The 14,377-nt window shown below is 40.9% G+C and overlaps 1 protein-coding gene across 1 annotated transcript; it reads right to left on the reverse strand.

The window, feature by feature from the left end:
- Positions 1 to 39: 39 nt before the first annotated feature.
- LOC113582983 (insulin-like growth factor-binding protein 3) lies at positions 40 to 12,157 on the reverse strand. Its single transcript, XM_027019048.3, has 4 exons — positions 11,665 to 12,157; positions 9,608 to 9,867; positions 4,120 to 4,239; positions 40 to 2,060 (listed from the first exon to the last, which is right to left on the reverse strand). Exons 1-4 carry the CDS (start codon positions 12,032 to 12,034, stop codon positions 1,935 to 1,937), a joined length of 876 nt encoding a protein of 291 aa, XP_026874849.1. The 5' UTR covers positions 12,035 to 12,157; the 3' UTR covers positions 40 to 1,934.
- Between the last annotated feature and the right edge of the window lie 2,220 nt (positions 12,158 to 14,377).

Here is a 14,377-nt window from a genome sequence, read left to right on the forward strand (position 1 = left end):
TTTTCCTGCAAAACTAAACATGGAGACATCGGATTATTTAAATAAATTTTTATTTACTGAAAATTAACATATACACAAAAATGTTTCCCCTTTCAAAGGCATGGTGAAAGATCAGACTTTTCTATACATTTGCCTTAAAAACACAAGAAAAGAATGTCTAAACATTTGTTTACACATAACATCCTGCAAGATCCCCAGACAGAAGTCGGTTACTTCGTATAGCTTATCACACTGAGTATGTAGTCCACAGAAGCCAATATAATATGGAAAATATATTGTCATATCGATAGCTGCACAGTACTGTATAGTGAGTACTGTGAACAGCAGCCTGAGATGTGCTTAAATGTGTACTAAAGGTCCCTGTGACATGAAGCAGATGGCAGGAGAACAAACATTTAAAAGGTGTGTCTGTGTGTGCTCAGACATTCAGGCCTTTGGTCATAAAAGAAAAGAAAGAAACTGAAGCAAAAACAGAAGTAAACAGAAATCGAGAGAACGTGGCCGTTTCAAAAGTAAGAGCTTTCTAGACAATAGGTTTTTTTTAAAGCATGGAAAGTATAGAAATTGGACTTCTCATTTAAATGTTAAAAGCAAGAAGGATATGTTAAACAGTCAACAAAATGGACAAATCAGCAACCTGAACATCGCTTGCCAGCATGGTTAACTCCAGATTCAGCTTCAAAAATTTATTAATTTTACACCCTCAGTTGGATACATTAAGTGTACTGAAATGTAGTTTGTAAAGCAAATATTTCATCATACTCCTCTAAAGATACAATCTGGATTTCCAAAACAATGTCCTAAAACACTTAAAATAGGCTCTGAGTGGGTAAACGAGAAGCTAGAGACATAAAATCAAACCTTTGAGTGTTTTTTTTTTTATGTTTTACTGTCTGCAAACACTGGAGTGAAAAGCCATTCTATTTTTGCTCATGATGTGGCCTGATGGCTGAATTAGGCTAATAACTGTATCCACTACAAATATTTCAGTTTAACTGACTCATAATATGCATCTGATACCAGCAAATTGTCTGTGTCTTTCTTTGAGTGTCACCTGGTGGGTTTTTTAAGTGCTAGGGCCTTGTTATCCAGGTCATAAGTAATTCCACTTTCAGATTCTTTAAAAAGTGTTACAGATGTGTTTGCGATGCCTTTTAACACTGCTAGTTAAGGCAATTAGTTCAGCGATGTTTCCTATAGTGACAGGGAAATACACTGGTTATAAAAGTTCAAGAAAGTAGTTGTGTCTGTCTTGGCAAAATTCACTACTACACACATGCATTGTAGAGAAGTGCATGGTGTTGGCACTGCATATGACTGATCCATCATCTAATCCCATCTAATCCTAAAGCTCAGTCATATTTAGCAGGAATCTGTTTTAAAAAGGGCCTCTAGCTAAACTTGGCTCAACACAATTAAACTGATAAGATCTTGATAGGCGTGGAGATGTGAAGGTACATGGTTGAGCTCATACACTGAACAGCCACATAAACACACACAGACACAAAAAAGACAAAGGATCATGTTTATGGGAAGTGCTCTGTAACCTTAGTGCCTCCAACCCTGTCTTCTGTGGACAGCTGTGCCTCGGTCCTGGACACTGTTACCACATCCAGAGACACATGTCCTTCTCACGTCTCACCATCTCTCCGTCTCCCTCTCTCTTTCTCCCTCTCTCTTTCCTCTCCTGCAACATCTCGGGTACCGATGCTGGCTTCAAGAGGAAAGGCTAATGTTTAGAACACAGAAATAAACTAGAGCCATTTTAAGATCTGGAAGGCCCAAAATATTAAGCCCCTTCCGTATTTCCTTGGAGGACCAACGTACAAGTCCCAGATGTAGGGGCTGGGTGGAATGCAAAGTGATTGCTGCTGTTTCTTCAGTGAGTCCCTATAGCGCACACACAGCACCTCGATCCGTTTCTCGAGGGGTTTCTATTGGTTCTCTATGGCAAAACAGTGAGCGCTGCCTCTCTCCTTCCCATGGAAGCCTGGAAGAGGCTGGCCATACTTGTCCACACACCAGCACATGCCCCGCTTCCGTCCCTTAGATGGCCGGCACTTTGAGGGGGTTGTGAGACAGAGAAAACAGAGTGGAAAACAGAAGGAGAGAAGATGAACAAAGATTATTTTACACTTTATAGTCAAAGGGAAATCATATCCAAAAATATGCTCTTCATTTTTCTATCAAAACCTAAATGATGTGTACATGAACCTCATGCCCCCAAGCACTAGAAAACCTCTCCGCTAGACACAGCGTCTTTTCCCAAATATGCTGATATCTGACCTGTCAGTGGGCACAGGTATTTTTGGGGGCGGATATCTGACCTGTCAGTGGGTACAGGTATTTTTGGGGGTCTTTTATTTTATGACAGACATCCTGCTTGGTGTTCATATAGAGCAGCTTAAAGGTAAACATGGGGAGGCTGAAGTGTTTGCTCAGGGCCAGTGTGTGAAGCATGCCAGCAGCAGCTTCTATTTCCAGCCTCCCGCTGGCCAGTACAAATCATCCATTGCTGATTATACCCCCGGCTTCAAATTATGGGTGCTACAAATGACTTGCAGAGTGCTGTGCTCCAGCCCAGAGGGCTGCTACTGGTATTTGCTGCCAATTTAAGTAAAGGTCAAAGTCCTGGCTAGAAAAAAACACAAAAACAAATTAAAAAACCCCAAGGTTTTATTTAACTATTTTAGATTTATTTACACAAATGATAGCAGAACCGATAGCTCAAAGATTCATGAATGGTTGAGTGAGTTCTTTATTGTGGGATGTGATCGTGGGGCCTTCCTGAAGTGGGAATATGCTCCTAATCAGAGGCTTACGTCGAGTCCTGCCAGCTAAACCAGGTGAACTTAGAGTCCAGGGGCAATATCCCGACTAAACCTAAACCCAGTGAACCGAGAGCTCAGGTGCAATATCCAGACTAAACCTAAACCCGGTGAACCAAGAGCCCAGGGGTAATGTCCAGACTAAACTTAAACCCGGTGAACTGAGAGTCCTGGGGCAAAGTCCAGACTAGACCTAAACCCGTTGAACCAAGAGTCCAGGGGCAATGTACAGACTAAACCTAAACCCAGTGAACTGAAAGTCCAGGGGCTATATCCAGACTAAACCAGAACCCCACCCCCAGCCCCTCGCTCACCACAAAAAAAAAAAAAAAAAAAAAAAGATGCTTTATGTTGCATTAATTGGTTTGCATTTGTGACGCTGTGGTAATTTACCATAATGTTGTAATCCTTACTAATATATAATATATGTAATACATGTTGAAGTAGAAGAAACTAAATGATGAAAAAGCACCTGTGAAAACGGCTAGAGCCACAAAATGTAATAAAATCAAAATAACCTTTGCCTTAAACCATCATAACAGCTTTGCCATTTGGCTAATCAAATCTGACATGAACTTTTATTTACATAGGCCTGCAACATAAACATTCAGGCTTAATAATTAGCCCTGGGCTAAGCGCCATGGCGACCACAAAAGCAAACACCTCATCACAAAACGGCAGCCACTCCCTCGCCTATGGGGATATTTATTTGCATAATTGCCGCAGCAATCGAAAAAAAACAAAACACAAAAGACGATGATCTCGACGGCCAGACAGGCTTTTAAAAATGACTGACGAGGAGACTCCCATTAAGCAGGAACTGCTATGCTGCATAAATATTGCTTTTGACGATGGAGATAAGTGCATCCATATGAAGGCATGCGGTACACTCATTTATTATAAACCGATTGTGGGCCGACCACATGAATCTGGAAGCGGCTCAAATCTATTTCCAAGCAGCCAGCACGAGGAGTCCGATAATTATGGGGAGAGATTCAGACCCCAGCAACCACCTTGACGTCGCTCTCTCAGGGTGGGTTACACAAGATGCCACCACACCAGCCACTGCTGGTTTGGCCCTGAGATCGAAAATCCCCATAGTGCTCTTTTGCCCCATTGCAATAATGTTCTTGAGAGCCTGCGACCATGGCACTATCGACCATCACTCTCTTTTGTCTAACCTGAAGGAAGAGAGGTCAAATAAATGTGACATTTTAACTTTACCCTTAACGGTATTCTCATCCCAGCACACCATTTTACTTCTCGCCCTGTGCTTGTCCTCACTCCTTACCTGTTTTTTCTTGTAGAACCCTTTCTTGTCGCAGTTGGGAATGCGAAAGCCATGGGGGTCCAGTATGTCTGCGATCTTCATACTGTTCATAATCCCCTCCATTTCCCTGCGACATGGGCCCTGTACAGACATCACACAGCCTCAGGATCTGGACAAGGACTGGCCACAACCAGGAGGAGATAACTGAGGAATGTTTTTTATTTAAAAAACCTTGACCACAATACGATTTAGTTAATTTGTTCATGTTTGGTGTATTTCACAGCAGACATCATTATACCTGCTTAATCGAGACTCGAGACAAGACCGCAGCAACAAGCCAAAGCAAGACAGTGACTAAACGAGAAATTACATAATGGAAGAAACTTTAAAACCAAACCTTGAAAGGGAACTCAGTGATAGACTATTCAAAATGGCTACATCCATAGACTGTAATGCATTTGGTCAGTTTAGTGAGTCTGTCCGTTTTGACTCTGATCATCTTGTTATGCTGGAAACGCAAGCACTTTTGTGAGCTTGTGCACGGATGCCTGACCCCTTGGACTCAACCTCTCCTGAACCAGCTGAACATCTCCCGGAGCATACATCACGAATATTGGGCTAAACGTGAAGTAACAGCTCCATAACCTAAGTAAAAACATCCGCACAGGAAGCAGCCTGTAATCTGATGTCGAGAGGGGGGGGGGAAAATCCATTACAAAAATTAAAAACACGTGAATGTTCAAGAGCACAATGAGCAACTAAAATGAAAAAGATGCATCTATACTCCTTTTTATAGAAGTCTACTAACCATCAGCTCAGAATTACTTCTCAAGGAAGGTGGAGCTCGTTTGGCAGTTCCAGGCTCCATCTTAAATAGCTCTGGGACAAGAAACATCAGTGTCAACCTGCTCAGAGCCTTTCCTGAGCACGTTGCCAGAGGCTACACTTTAAAGTACACAAGGTGTGTACTCGAAAATGTAGTTTACTACTCTATCATCTGGAAGCAGCTAAGCTGCAACAAAGAATTTTCAAAGAAAATAGTTAAACTACACTTTTTTTCACTTAAACAACGGAAGCTATTCCTTTGAAACCTGAAAATAGCACAAATATATTAATACTGGCACTTAATTAAACAACAACAACAACAACAACAACAACAATGGGAAGAATGTAAAAAAAAAAAAATGAAAGACTTCACTGATTTACCTTGGTGGAAAAAGTAAAACTCTCAGTTTAAAAGATTCCCTTATTCCACAAAAGCCACAAGCTACTGGGGTTTCGTTAAACTAACAGTGCTGTTGCTCATCTCTGAGTTGTTTCCTTGCATGAATTAAAGACTAAAAGAAAAACATCTCTTCAGTGGCATGTAGTGGAGGAGGGAGAGCTTGTTTACAACAGACACAAACCAAAAGGAGGCAGGAAACCTGGCCATCAATACGGCTTAGAGGCCACAGCCTCAGAGCCAGTAGTCCAGCACTAGATACACATCGGAGTCCACAAGCATTACTCACACACACAAGCAGCTGAAGAAAACACTGCATGGTTAAAATCAAGACACATCAGGGAATGTAAGGACACACACACAAAACAGGAGCGTCCTCAGTAATGTCCGTGAGAAAGTAAGTATATGTTCTCAAATCATACACGTTTTATGGAGTAACAGCTCAGTTTGGATATTGTCTGTCTCTCTCTCTCTCCCTCCCTCCCTCACTCCCTCCCTCCCTCCCTGGCATACACTATGAGCCAAATACATGACAAATACCACAACACCCATACACACACCCTAATCCATCAACAAGTCCTGACCACCATTGACTAGGTGTTGCCATCCTATAGTGGAACAGAGACAAGCACAGGGAGGGAACTTGGTCAACATTGTAGGATCCTCCCTGGCAACTTCTGCGAGCTGCTTCATCCAGACACCATCGCAGACACTCACCAAAACAACCCGGCCAGCACTCTGCCGGCTTCAAAGTACCACAGCAGTGGGACAGCGCTCTCTTTCTGCCAGACCTAGACTGGCACAATTGATTTAAAGTACCACAGCACTTGTGTTGCCTGGCACGACTGAAACAATCAATTTCAAAATACACCAAGCATAACGCTACTATACTCCCGTTGTTTTTAAGCCACTGGCTCCTGTATGTTGACATTTAACCAACATTTTATCCAAAGCCACTTACAATGACTGAGTACAACTTGAACAATTGAGGGTTATGGGTCTTGCTCAAGGGCCCAAAAGTGGCAACCTGACAGTGGTGAGGCTTGAACTAGCAACCTTCCGATTACAAGTCAACTACCTTAACCACTGAGCCACTACTACCACTGCAGAGGGCACCCACTACATCGATGTGTTAAGTGATGTTCAAAGATCTGTGCAAAGATTCGGGTTTGTTCTGCCCCGTTCCGGCCTTTTTGGTTTACAGAAATCAGAAGTGACCATTCCAACAATGCAACACATAATTCCACAACACTAGAATCATGGATATAAACAGTTTCTTGCAGAATTAAAGTCTTTGTTAGAACATGAATATATGACATCGAATAATTTACCATCTCCGGTGATGGGCATTATGGTGATACCACAAACGAACCCGGCAACGAGGTAACTAAACCTCTGTACAATTTGATCACATTATAATTACAGCAATGCTCTCTCCTTCTTATACTAGAGTACAGATTTTTGGTCTGATGAATCCCATGTTTTGCTACCATCACAAAGACTACAGACACAAGTGAATTATACAAGCCTGTGTTTGGTGGGTTGCTTACAATCTATGTGCCTTGGTCTAATCTAGACAGCATTCTTCATCATGTCACACAGCCTTACAGGTGAAGTCTGATCAGACAACACCCTGAATATTTAATCTCGAGGCTTAAGTAAAATGCGAAAGTGCAAACCAAATGCACATAGACAGGTTTAGACAGCTGCAGAAATGTAAGCATCTGCCTTCAAATACCTTTATTTCTTGACATTGTCCCTGGAGTTCCACAGCAGAGCTGGACATTAATATTGTACATTCAATTGTCATACATTCTGAAGATAATAACTCGGTTAATCGCTAAGGACCACGACGAGAAACTGCATTATTCTGGCTCGGAACTATCAGAACATAGCGTTACCTCCTGTTGGGAGATCAACCTGCACGTAAATCCCAGTATAAATGCATCAGTGTCACCAGCTGCAGCCAAAGCTTGTCCTTACAATGTCAGATTTAGCAGAATCAAATGTACAGTTCTGTAAACCCCTAATCTGTTATTGGGACTACTCATGGTCAGAATGCAGACTAAAAACTGCAACAAATGCTTAACAAATACATGTTCTTGTTTTACACAATTTTACATTAAAAAATACATTGTTGTACATTCAACTACGTTTTACATAATTTTATCAGAATAAGACACAAAATTCAAAGTGCTAAAGCTTATAGTACAGTCAAACAGAAAACTCACTTTCACTTAAATCTCTCTCAAACTCATGTATACAAACATGAAATTGGGTCAATAAAACTGTTTAGAAAAATGTTTCACATGCCCAAACTGTGTGTGAAGCTGTGTGTGAAGAACAATTTTGGGCTGTTTTGATGGAAGTTGAAGGAATTCCTAATTCTAAACCACTAGACATATAATGTGATGTGGCACGCCCTGACCCAATAAGTTTAAATCATCTTCTCATGGGCCTGCAAGATTCTGCATGAAAATTTTGGCATAATTTTATATGAAAAGGTTTATCTGCTTTATAGTCTTCCTACAAGTGGGACTGTTGTACAGAAAAGTTACACATTAATACTATTGTTGAATAACTGTTGGATAGTTAATACTCAGTAACTTAACACTTTGCAGTTTGTTGGTTATATAACTTGGCTGATACCCATAGTGGGTAATTTGAACATCCAACTTGATATTCCCTGGAATATCAGCAGAATTTCCATGGTATGCAGTTCTTCATGCCAAACCCAATAATTTTCAAAGGCAACTTTTAACTAATCTGTCATACTTGTTGTGCCATGTCAAAAACCCTCTCTCCTTTTCTGACTATTTTGATAAAATCTGAAAGTTACCCACCCATGGGTCTATAACAATGAACTTTATTACTAATTATTTGTACACCACAGCGATTTACTAGTTCTATGCAATAACATAACTTCAAAACACCTAAAACAACTGTGATGGACATATCTAGTGTAAAGCCTAACTCTGTTAAAGGGATCTTGTCTTTCTGGACTTTTGTCTCCTCTCCAAGATTTTAGTAGCCTAAATCATATTAGTAAAATCAAATGAATAATGTTATTGAAGAGGATGAAATTTGCTCCCAGATTTCATATGGAGGTCTTTTATTTTTCAAGAAGAGCTACAATTATACGATTGTTGTATTTTTTTCCATGCAGCGCAAAGCAATAGCACTGTGAACAAAAACAGAAAAACTACAAAAAGGTTTATCTATTAACTACACAACATATAACACCAGTGAATTATACAAGCCTGTGTTTGGTGGGTTTCTTACAATCTATGTGCCTTGGCCTAATCTAGACAGCATTCTTCATCACGTCACACAGCCTTACAGGTGAAGTCTGTAAGCACTGTGAACAGCACTGTGAACAAAAACAGAAAAACTACAAAAAGGTTTATCTATTAACTACACAAACATATAACACCAGTGAATTACAAGACATTCTGTATTGGGGTAGCACCAGAATATAAGGGTGAGTTTATTACTCACAGAATTTGTACAATCTTAAATGAAATAATTCATACACTGCTAAGGTGTTTCTGAGCATCAGTCTTAGGTGTGCTGGAAGAAGGTTTCAAGTTAAACCCTGCAGTAGCTACAGGACCCCAGGAGACCTGATCACCACCTGAGGCCCTACACTGGACCTAATGCATACAGCTAATCATATACTACTCTGCAGTGAACAAACATTATTAGAAGACTCCAAGCAAAAGTACAAATCACTCCCCACCGATTCTAACTAGACTGCCTTCCAAACCAGTCTAAACGCTGGTGGCAATCTTGGTAAAGGGTAGAACATAACCTTACTCTAAGCTTTTGATGCAACAATTTATGCTCCACATGAAACAGGTAAAGTGCAGTCTAAACTGGGCTAAATGGAACCCAGCAGAGCCTCACGCAGTATTTACATACTTCATCTAAACCAGGTTAAAGGAGCAATAAAAAAAAGTCATTTTTTTCCAGCGGCTCCTTCACATTATGAAACATATTATACCTACACCTATTGTCCTGGAAGTATCAGATATTCTGCACTAAATCCATTTGAAACATGGCCGCCTCTGTGTGGGGGAGCCGCTCTATGGAGCATAAACTGGTTCATTCAGGGACGATAAAGCAATCTGATTCTTTATCTCATGTGACATCCCTTTTATAGAAAAAAAAATTAAAATAATAAATAAATCACTTTCATAAATATTGTTTGCAACTTTATGGTGGTAAAAAACACTGATTGCTCCTTTAATAGTTCAGCAGTCCAGCAGAGCATGATGCAGTACTTACATACTCGGACTCCTGTTTGGACTCAAAAGAGAAGTTCTGCTGCTCAGAGGGGGGTACGCCAGGAAGGTCTTCCAGTTTGAAGTTCTGGTTCTGTCTGACCTGCTCACGACGGATCATCTCGGCCTTGGGATGGTTAGGGTAGGGTGTGTCGTGATGGCGTCCATGTGGGCTGAGCTGGACCGTCAACTGCTCAATCTCCGCCGGAACAGACAGACTTGTGTTGCTAGTAAGCTGCTCCTCTGGAATCCCAGCACTGTTGACTGAGCACAGCAGAGAACGAATGATGGGAAGCACTGATATTTGTGCCAACCTGTTAGAAGAGCACTCTAAAACTCGCTGAGACAGCCCTAAACTACAGGCTAGCAACCAAAGAAAGAAACATACAAAAATAAATAAATACAAATATTGTTTATGAAACCCTCGCTATTCAAAAGATATTTCTGTAATATTTAGTCTCAATAATATTTATAAGGTTTATATTGTTATATTTTATTGTTTTGCAAAATGCCAAAAAAATGGGCATAATGCCAAAACAGGTCAAGTGTTGTAGGAGAGTGCAGCATGCAAAGCGAAAATAGTGAGGGGTTGTTGCTCTGAGATTGTCGGAGAAGTGTTTCCACCCCCCCGTTCCAAACGTGGAGATCCATTTTTCCCAGAGCAAGCACTGCCTTGTGTTCCAACATGCACAGCATGTTAAAAGAGAGAGTCCTGATCAAACATGCCTTTGTTTGCCTTTTGCAGAGTTAGCGTTGCTGTCACTCTAAGATTAGGCCACTCCAAATACACATGAAAAGCCCATGCAGAAGCCAGCTTGTAATTAAAACTATTCAGAACCCATTAAGACGCATAATAAACTACACCAAGAGCTGAATTCAAACACAACCACATTAAACACTGTGAAATACAGAAAATAGTCTCAAATTGCATATTAGGCCCAACCACATAGTATGGAAGGAGGTGGGGCATCATATGTTAATCAACTTTCAAGTGTATTATCTAAATTACAACAAGAACCAATCAATTTTCAACTACTGTAAATTAGTCCAATTGTAATGCTGTACACTGTACACTAGTGTACATAACTGGGCTTACTTTTGCTTGCAATCCTGTTAGGATATTTAATACGTCATGTGCCCCCTCCCTTTCTGTGAACAGCTGGCATTTATTACACAAGTTACATATTACATAAATGTGCGTTAAAGCAATAAAACACTAAACTGTGCAATCCTGTGTCTGCAGAGTTTTCACTTCTAACCGTGACTCGAAGTTCTGATTTCCAAACGCAGGCCAATGGTAACCTTGGTAACCCTCAGAAACATTTGGGCAGTCATTACACAGCAGTTTGTCTTGAAATAAACGATGTGGAGATCAACAGACACGCAGTCTAACGAAATAAAGCCTTCACGGTAAGAGAAGACTGGAGCAGAGGTCACGTGAGAACTCTGGGCACGTGACTGTTTTAGTTATTAGATTGATATCTGGTTGTTTCTACAGCATCAGATTCAAAGTGGTACATGTTCCGCACTTTGCATCTATAGACACGTGCAGTTTCCATCTAGATTTTAAAAAGTAATTTTATATCCAAAATCGGTATTACATAGAACCACAGTTAAGGTGCACCTAGAATCTAATGATCATTTGTAAAGCGGGGCTTGCAGAGTGCTAGGGTAAACAATAAAAAAAAAAATTATGTTATCTATCTTTTGCAAAGATCACTTAGTATTTATGTCAGGGTTTTTTTTCAGGTTTTTATGTCAGGTATCTCTTCGTATATGGAATATTTGCCAATTATCTCCATAACGAACTGAATTAGTACTTCCACAGAATGCCCCACTAACCATTGTTTTAACTTTTCTTCTAATTAAAACTTACTTCGTGCTGCAGCTACACGTGTTACAGTGCCACACGTTTGTCATTAATGCGACTCGATTTTGGTCTAAAAGCAACGTGCTACAAAACCAGCCGCGTTACTTGGGCATCGCTTTGCGGATAACAGCCTGATCTTACTCCGCAGCCACAGCCAATCTGAACATTTACAAATATATTCCAGGCTTTACCTTCTTGAGTGGTGACCAGAGGACTTGTCCGCTCGGATTTCTTTAGGGTACTGTTTACACATATCCCGCGACCCTCCAACAAGGCTTGAAGTGGTTTCATTTCTCCTGGCTGGGGCTGACAGGTTAACCCCACGCCGCACTTTCCAGTGTATATTCCGCATGGTTGCCCCCGGAGCAGCGCACAAGTCAGGCAGCAACCGCAGCCCGGCTCTCGCACCCGCTCTGCGCAGTCTTTGGGTACGGGTTTGCACAGCATCTGCGCGCCGGCGCCGCACGGCTCACAGCGGATCACCGTCCCAACACTCTGTGACAGACGTGCGATCGATGCCAGTATCACAGTAATGGACAAAGAACAAAGTGTAGCAACCATGTTGACGGAAAAGAACGATATCAGAGTGAAGGAGCGCAAGTTCAATGTTCCTGTTATTGCTAGTTAACCGTGTGAGATGCGTTTTAAGAAAACTTCACTTTATATATGGCCAGGGACAGGACAGGGAGATTCAAAGTCACACCCCCTTTTCAGTGAATAATGTAGCCCAAAAGTCAAGAATTACTACCTACCTAAAACAGCCCAGTCATTTAAGCGCTGGACATAATTTAATAGATTAATATACGAGTTAATCTATCTAGTTTGTATGATTTTAGATTAAAGTATCAAAACGTGCGATTTTAAAGTAGTTGCATACGCACCAACTGAGGAACTCACATGAACTGTCCACTTACAGCGTGTAGCTAACATATCCAGCATGCTGCGAATAGTTCAGAGGAACTGGGCGCATTCTGTCGTGCAAACATAACCTACATAGATGAGGCCTATTGAAAAATAATAAATAACACAGTCTATCTTGTTTTCCATAACACTAAACCCAAATACTACAAATTCCTTGTTGCTATTATTGCTGGCGTGTTTATCCTTTAGTAATCTTCCCCAGGGCAAAGTGCAGCTGAGTCTCTTCGGGCTGTGAAAGTCACAAAATGCGCAGAAGGGGGAATTTTATCTTTATATATCCATTTCTGTGAAATCACATCATCTTCGAAATATATTTGCTCCAAGATTTAGGCTTGTTGATGGTTTTCGGAATGTAGAGACCCCCCCCCCCCCCCCCCCCCGACATACACACACACACACACACACACACACACACACGCAATCGAATCCAAACAAAAATAATAATTAAGTCCCATTATTTTCATCTCTGAAAGTGAAAGACTGGGTAACTTCTAACACCATTTTCTGTCCAAGATTCAGTCCAGAACTGGTGGCCATGGACAGCATGGCTCAATATTTAGTAGGCTAATTATTAAACAGAGAAATTGCATATGAGAAAAAGTTAGCAAAGTGATTTGGAATGTATTTCTGCATAAATGGCTCATTTCATTTAAGTCATAATAATCAGACATAAGAAAAAACAACACAGTCTTTTAAAATCCAATATCTTTGGTGAACAAATGGTTCAGACAGGCCTGAGTTTGAGTTTATGAAATATTGTGCCTTGAAATCCAATGATTAAATTATGCAGAAAGGTACAAGCAACAACAGATGCACATTTAAAATATAGTCATAAAGATATAGAGCATTCTACTACATATAAAATAACAATGCCAGCCTAATGTTGAGGGTTCCCAGTCAGTGTGTTCTTGTGTATAATACAGGCAACTGATCATAGTTCCACAGGAGTTGTCCTGTGGTAGGAGATCATGTAGAGGGTGATTAGGCTGATGCATGTCCATAATCAGCCTTACAGGCTGTGTGACAGAATATCAGCCTACCAGGAGCCTGATAATTTACACTTACAGTATTTAGAAGATGCTCTTGTACACAGTGGCTTACAATAGTGTCACTGGAAGTAGTCCCTATGCTGGAGCATTAGTCATGGAGAACACACACAAGATAAATTCATAAATTCAAGTTTTTTTTTTGTTTTGTTTTTTTTAATGTATATATATATATTTGATATGACTTGTTTAAATGACCTGCTTCCAAACATACTACAGCATTTCCTCTGGACTGAGGGTAGTGCTTGGACCTTCTAAAATAACGAATTTCTTTTGTTTGAGCTGCTCTGTTGTTGACTTTGTTGTTTTTGAACCTTCTGAGTTTTCGATCACAAACAGGAGCCCAGACTTTCTGCTGTAAAATTGACTTTTGCAAATGTATTCATTGTTTCCAGTTTTCCCCTGGGTGACTGCAGGTTCTCTGGGGCTCGAGCCAGTGAGTTCAGGTCCTCTGGCAGATTCCCACCCAGAGAAAGGGTCTTGAAGCAGCATGCAGTGTTTTATTTTCTACAAAGGCTGTTTACCAAAAAGTTCAACTTTTTGGTCACATCGGTCACAGAGCATTGTTTCCGTACTGCAGTGAGAAAACCAGGTGGTCTTTGGCAAACTTAAGATGGGCAGCAGCATTTGTCTGGAAAGCAGTGGTTACCTTCATGCTATCTCCTCATTCTTGCTCAGGGTCTTTGTTATGGTAGCCTCAGTCACAAAGACATCAGCAGGTGTAAGAAATGCTTTAGTTGTCACCCCGAGGGCTCTCCGACACTTGTTTGAGGATTTTGTGGCCTGCGCATACTCTGAGCTTTGTCAAACACCTGCTCCTGAACAACAGGACAGATTTCTATTCCTTTTGGCTCCTGATGTGGGACTGATGGAGGGCTTGGAGGCATTAGATATCAGCAAACTGCTCCAGTCTCACGAGCATCAACAGATCTATTCT

Source organism: Electrophorus electricus, chromosome 13, assembly GCF_041902795.1.
Source record: "Electrophorus electricus isolate QZ-2024a chromosome 13, ASM4190279v1, whole genome shotgun sequence".
NCBI lineage: Eukaryota > Metazoa > Chordata > Actinopteri > Gymnotiformes > Gymnotidae > Electrophorus > Electrophorus electricus.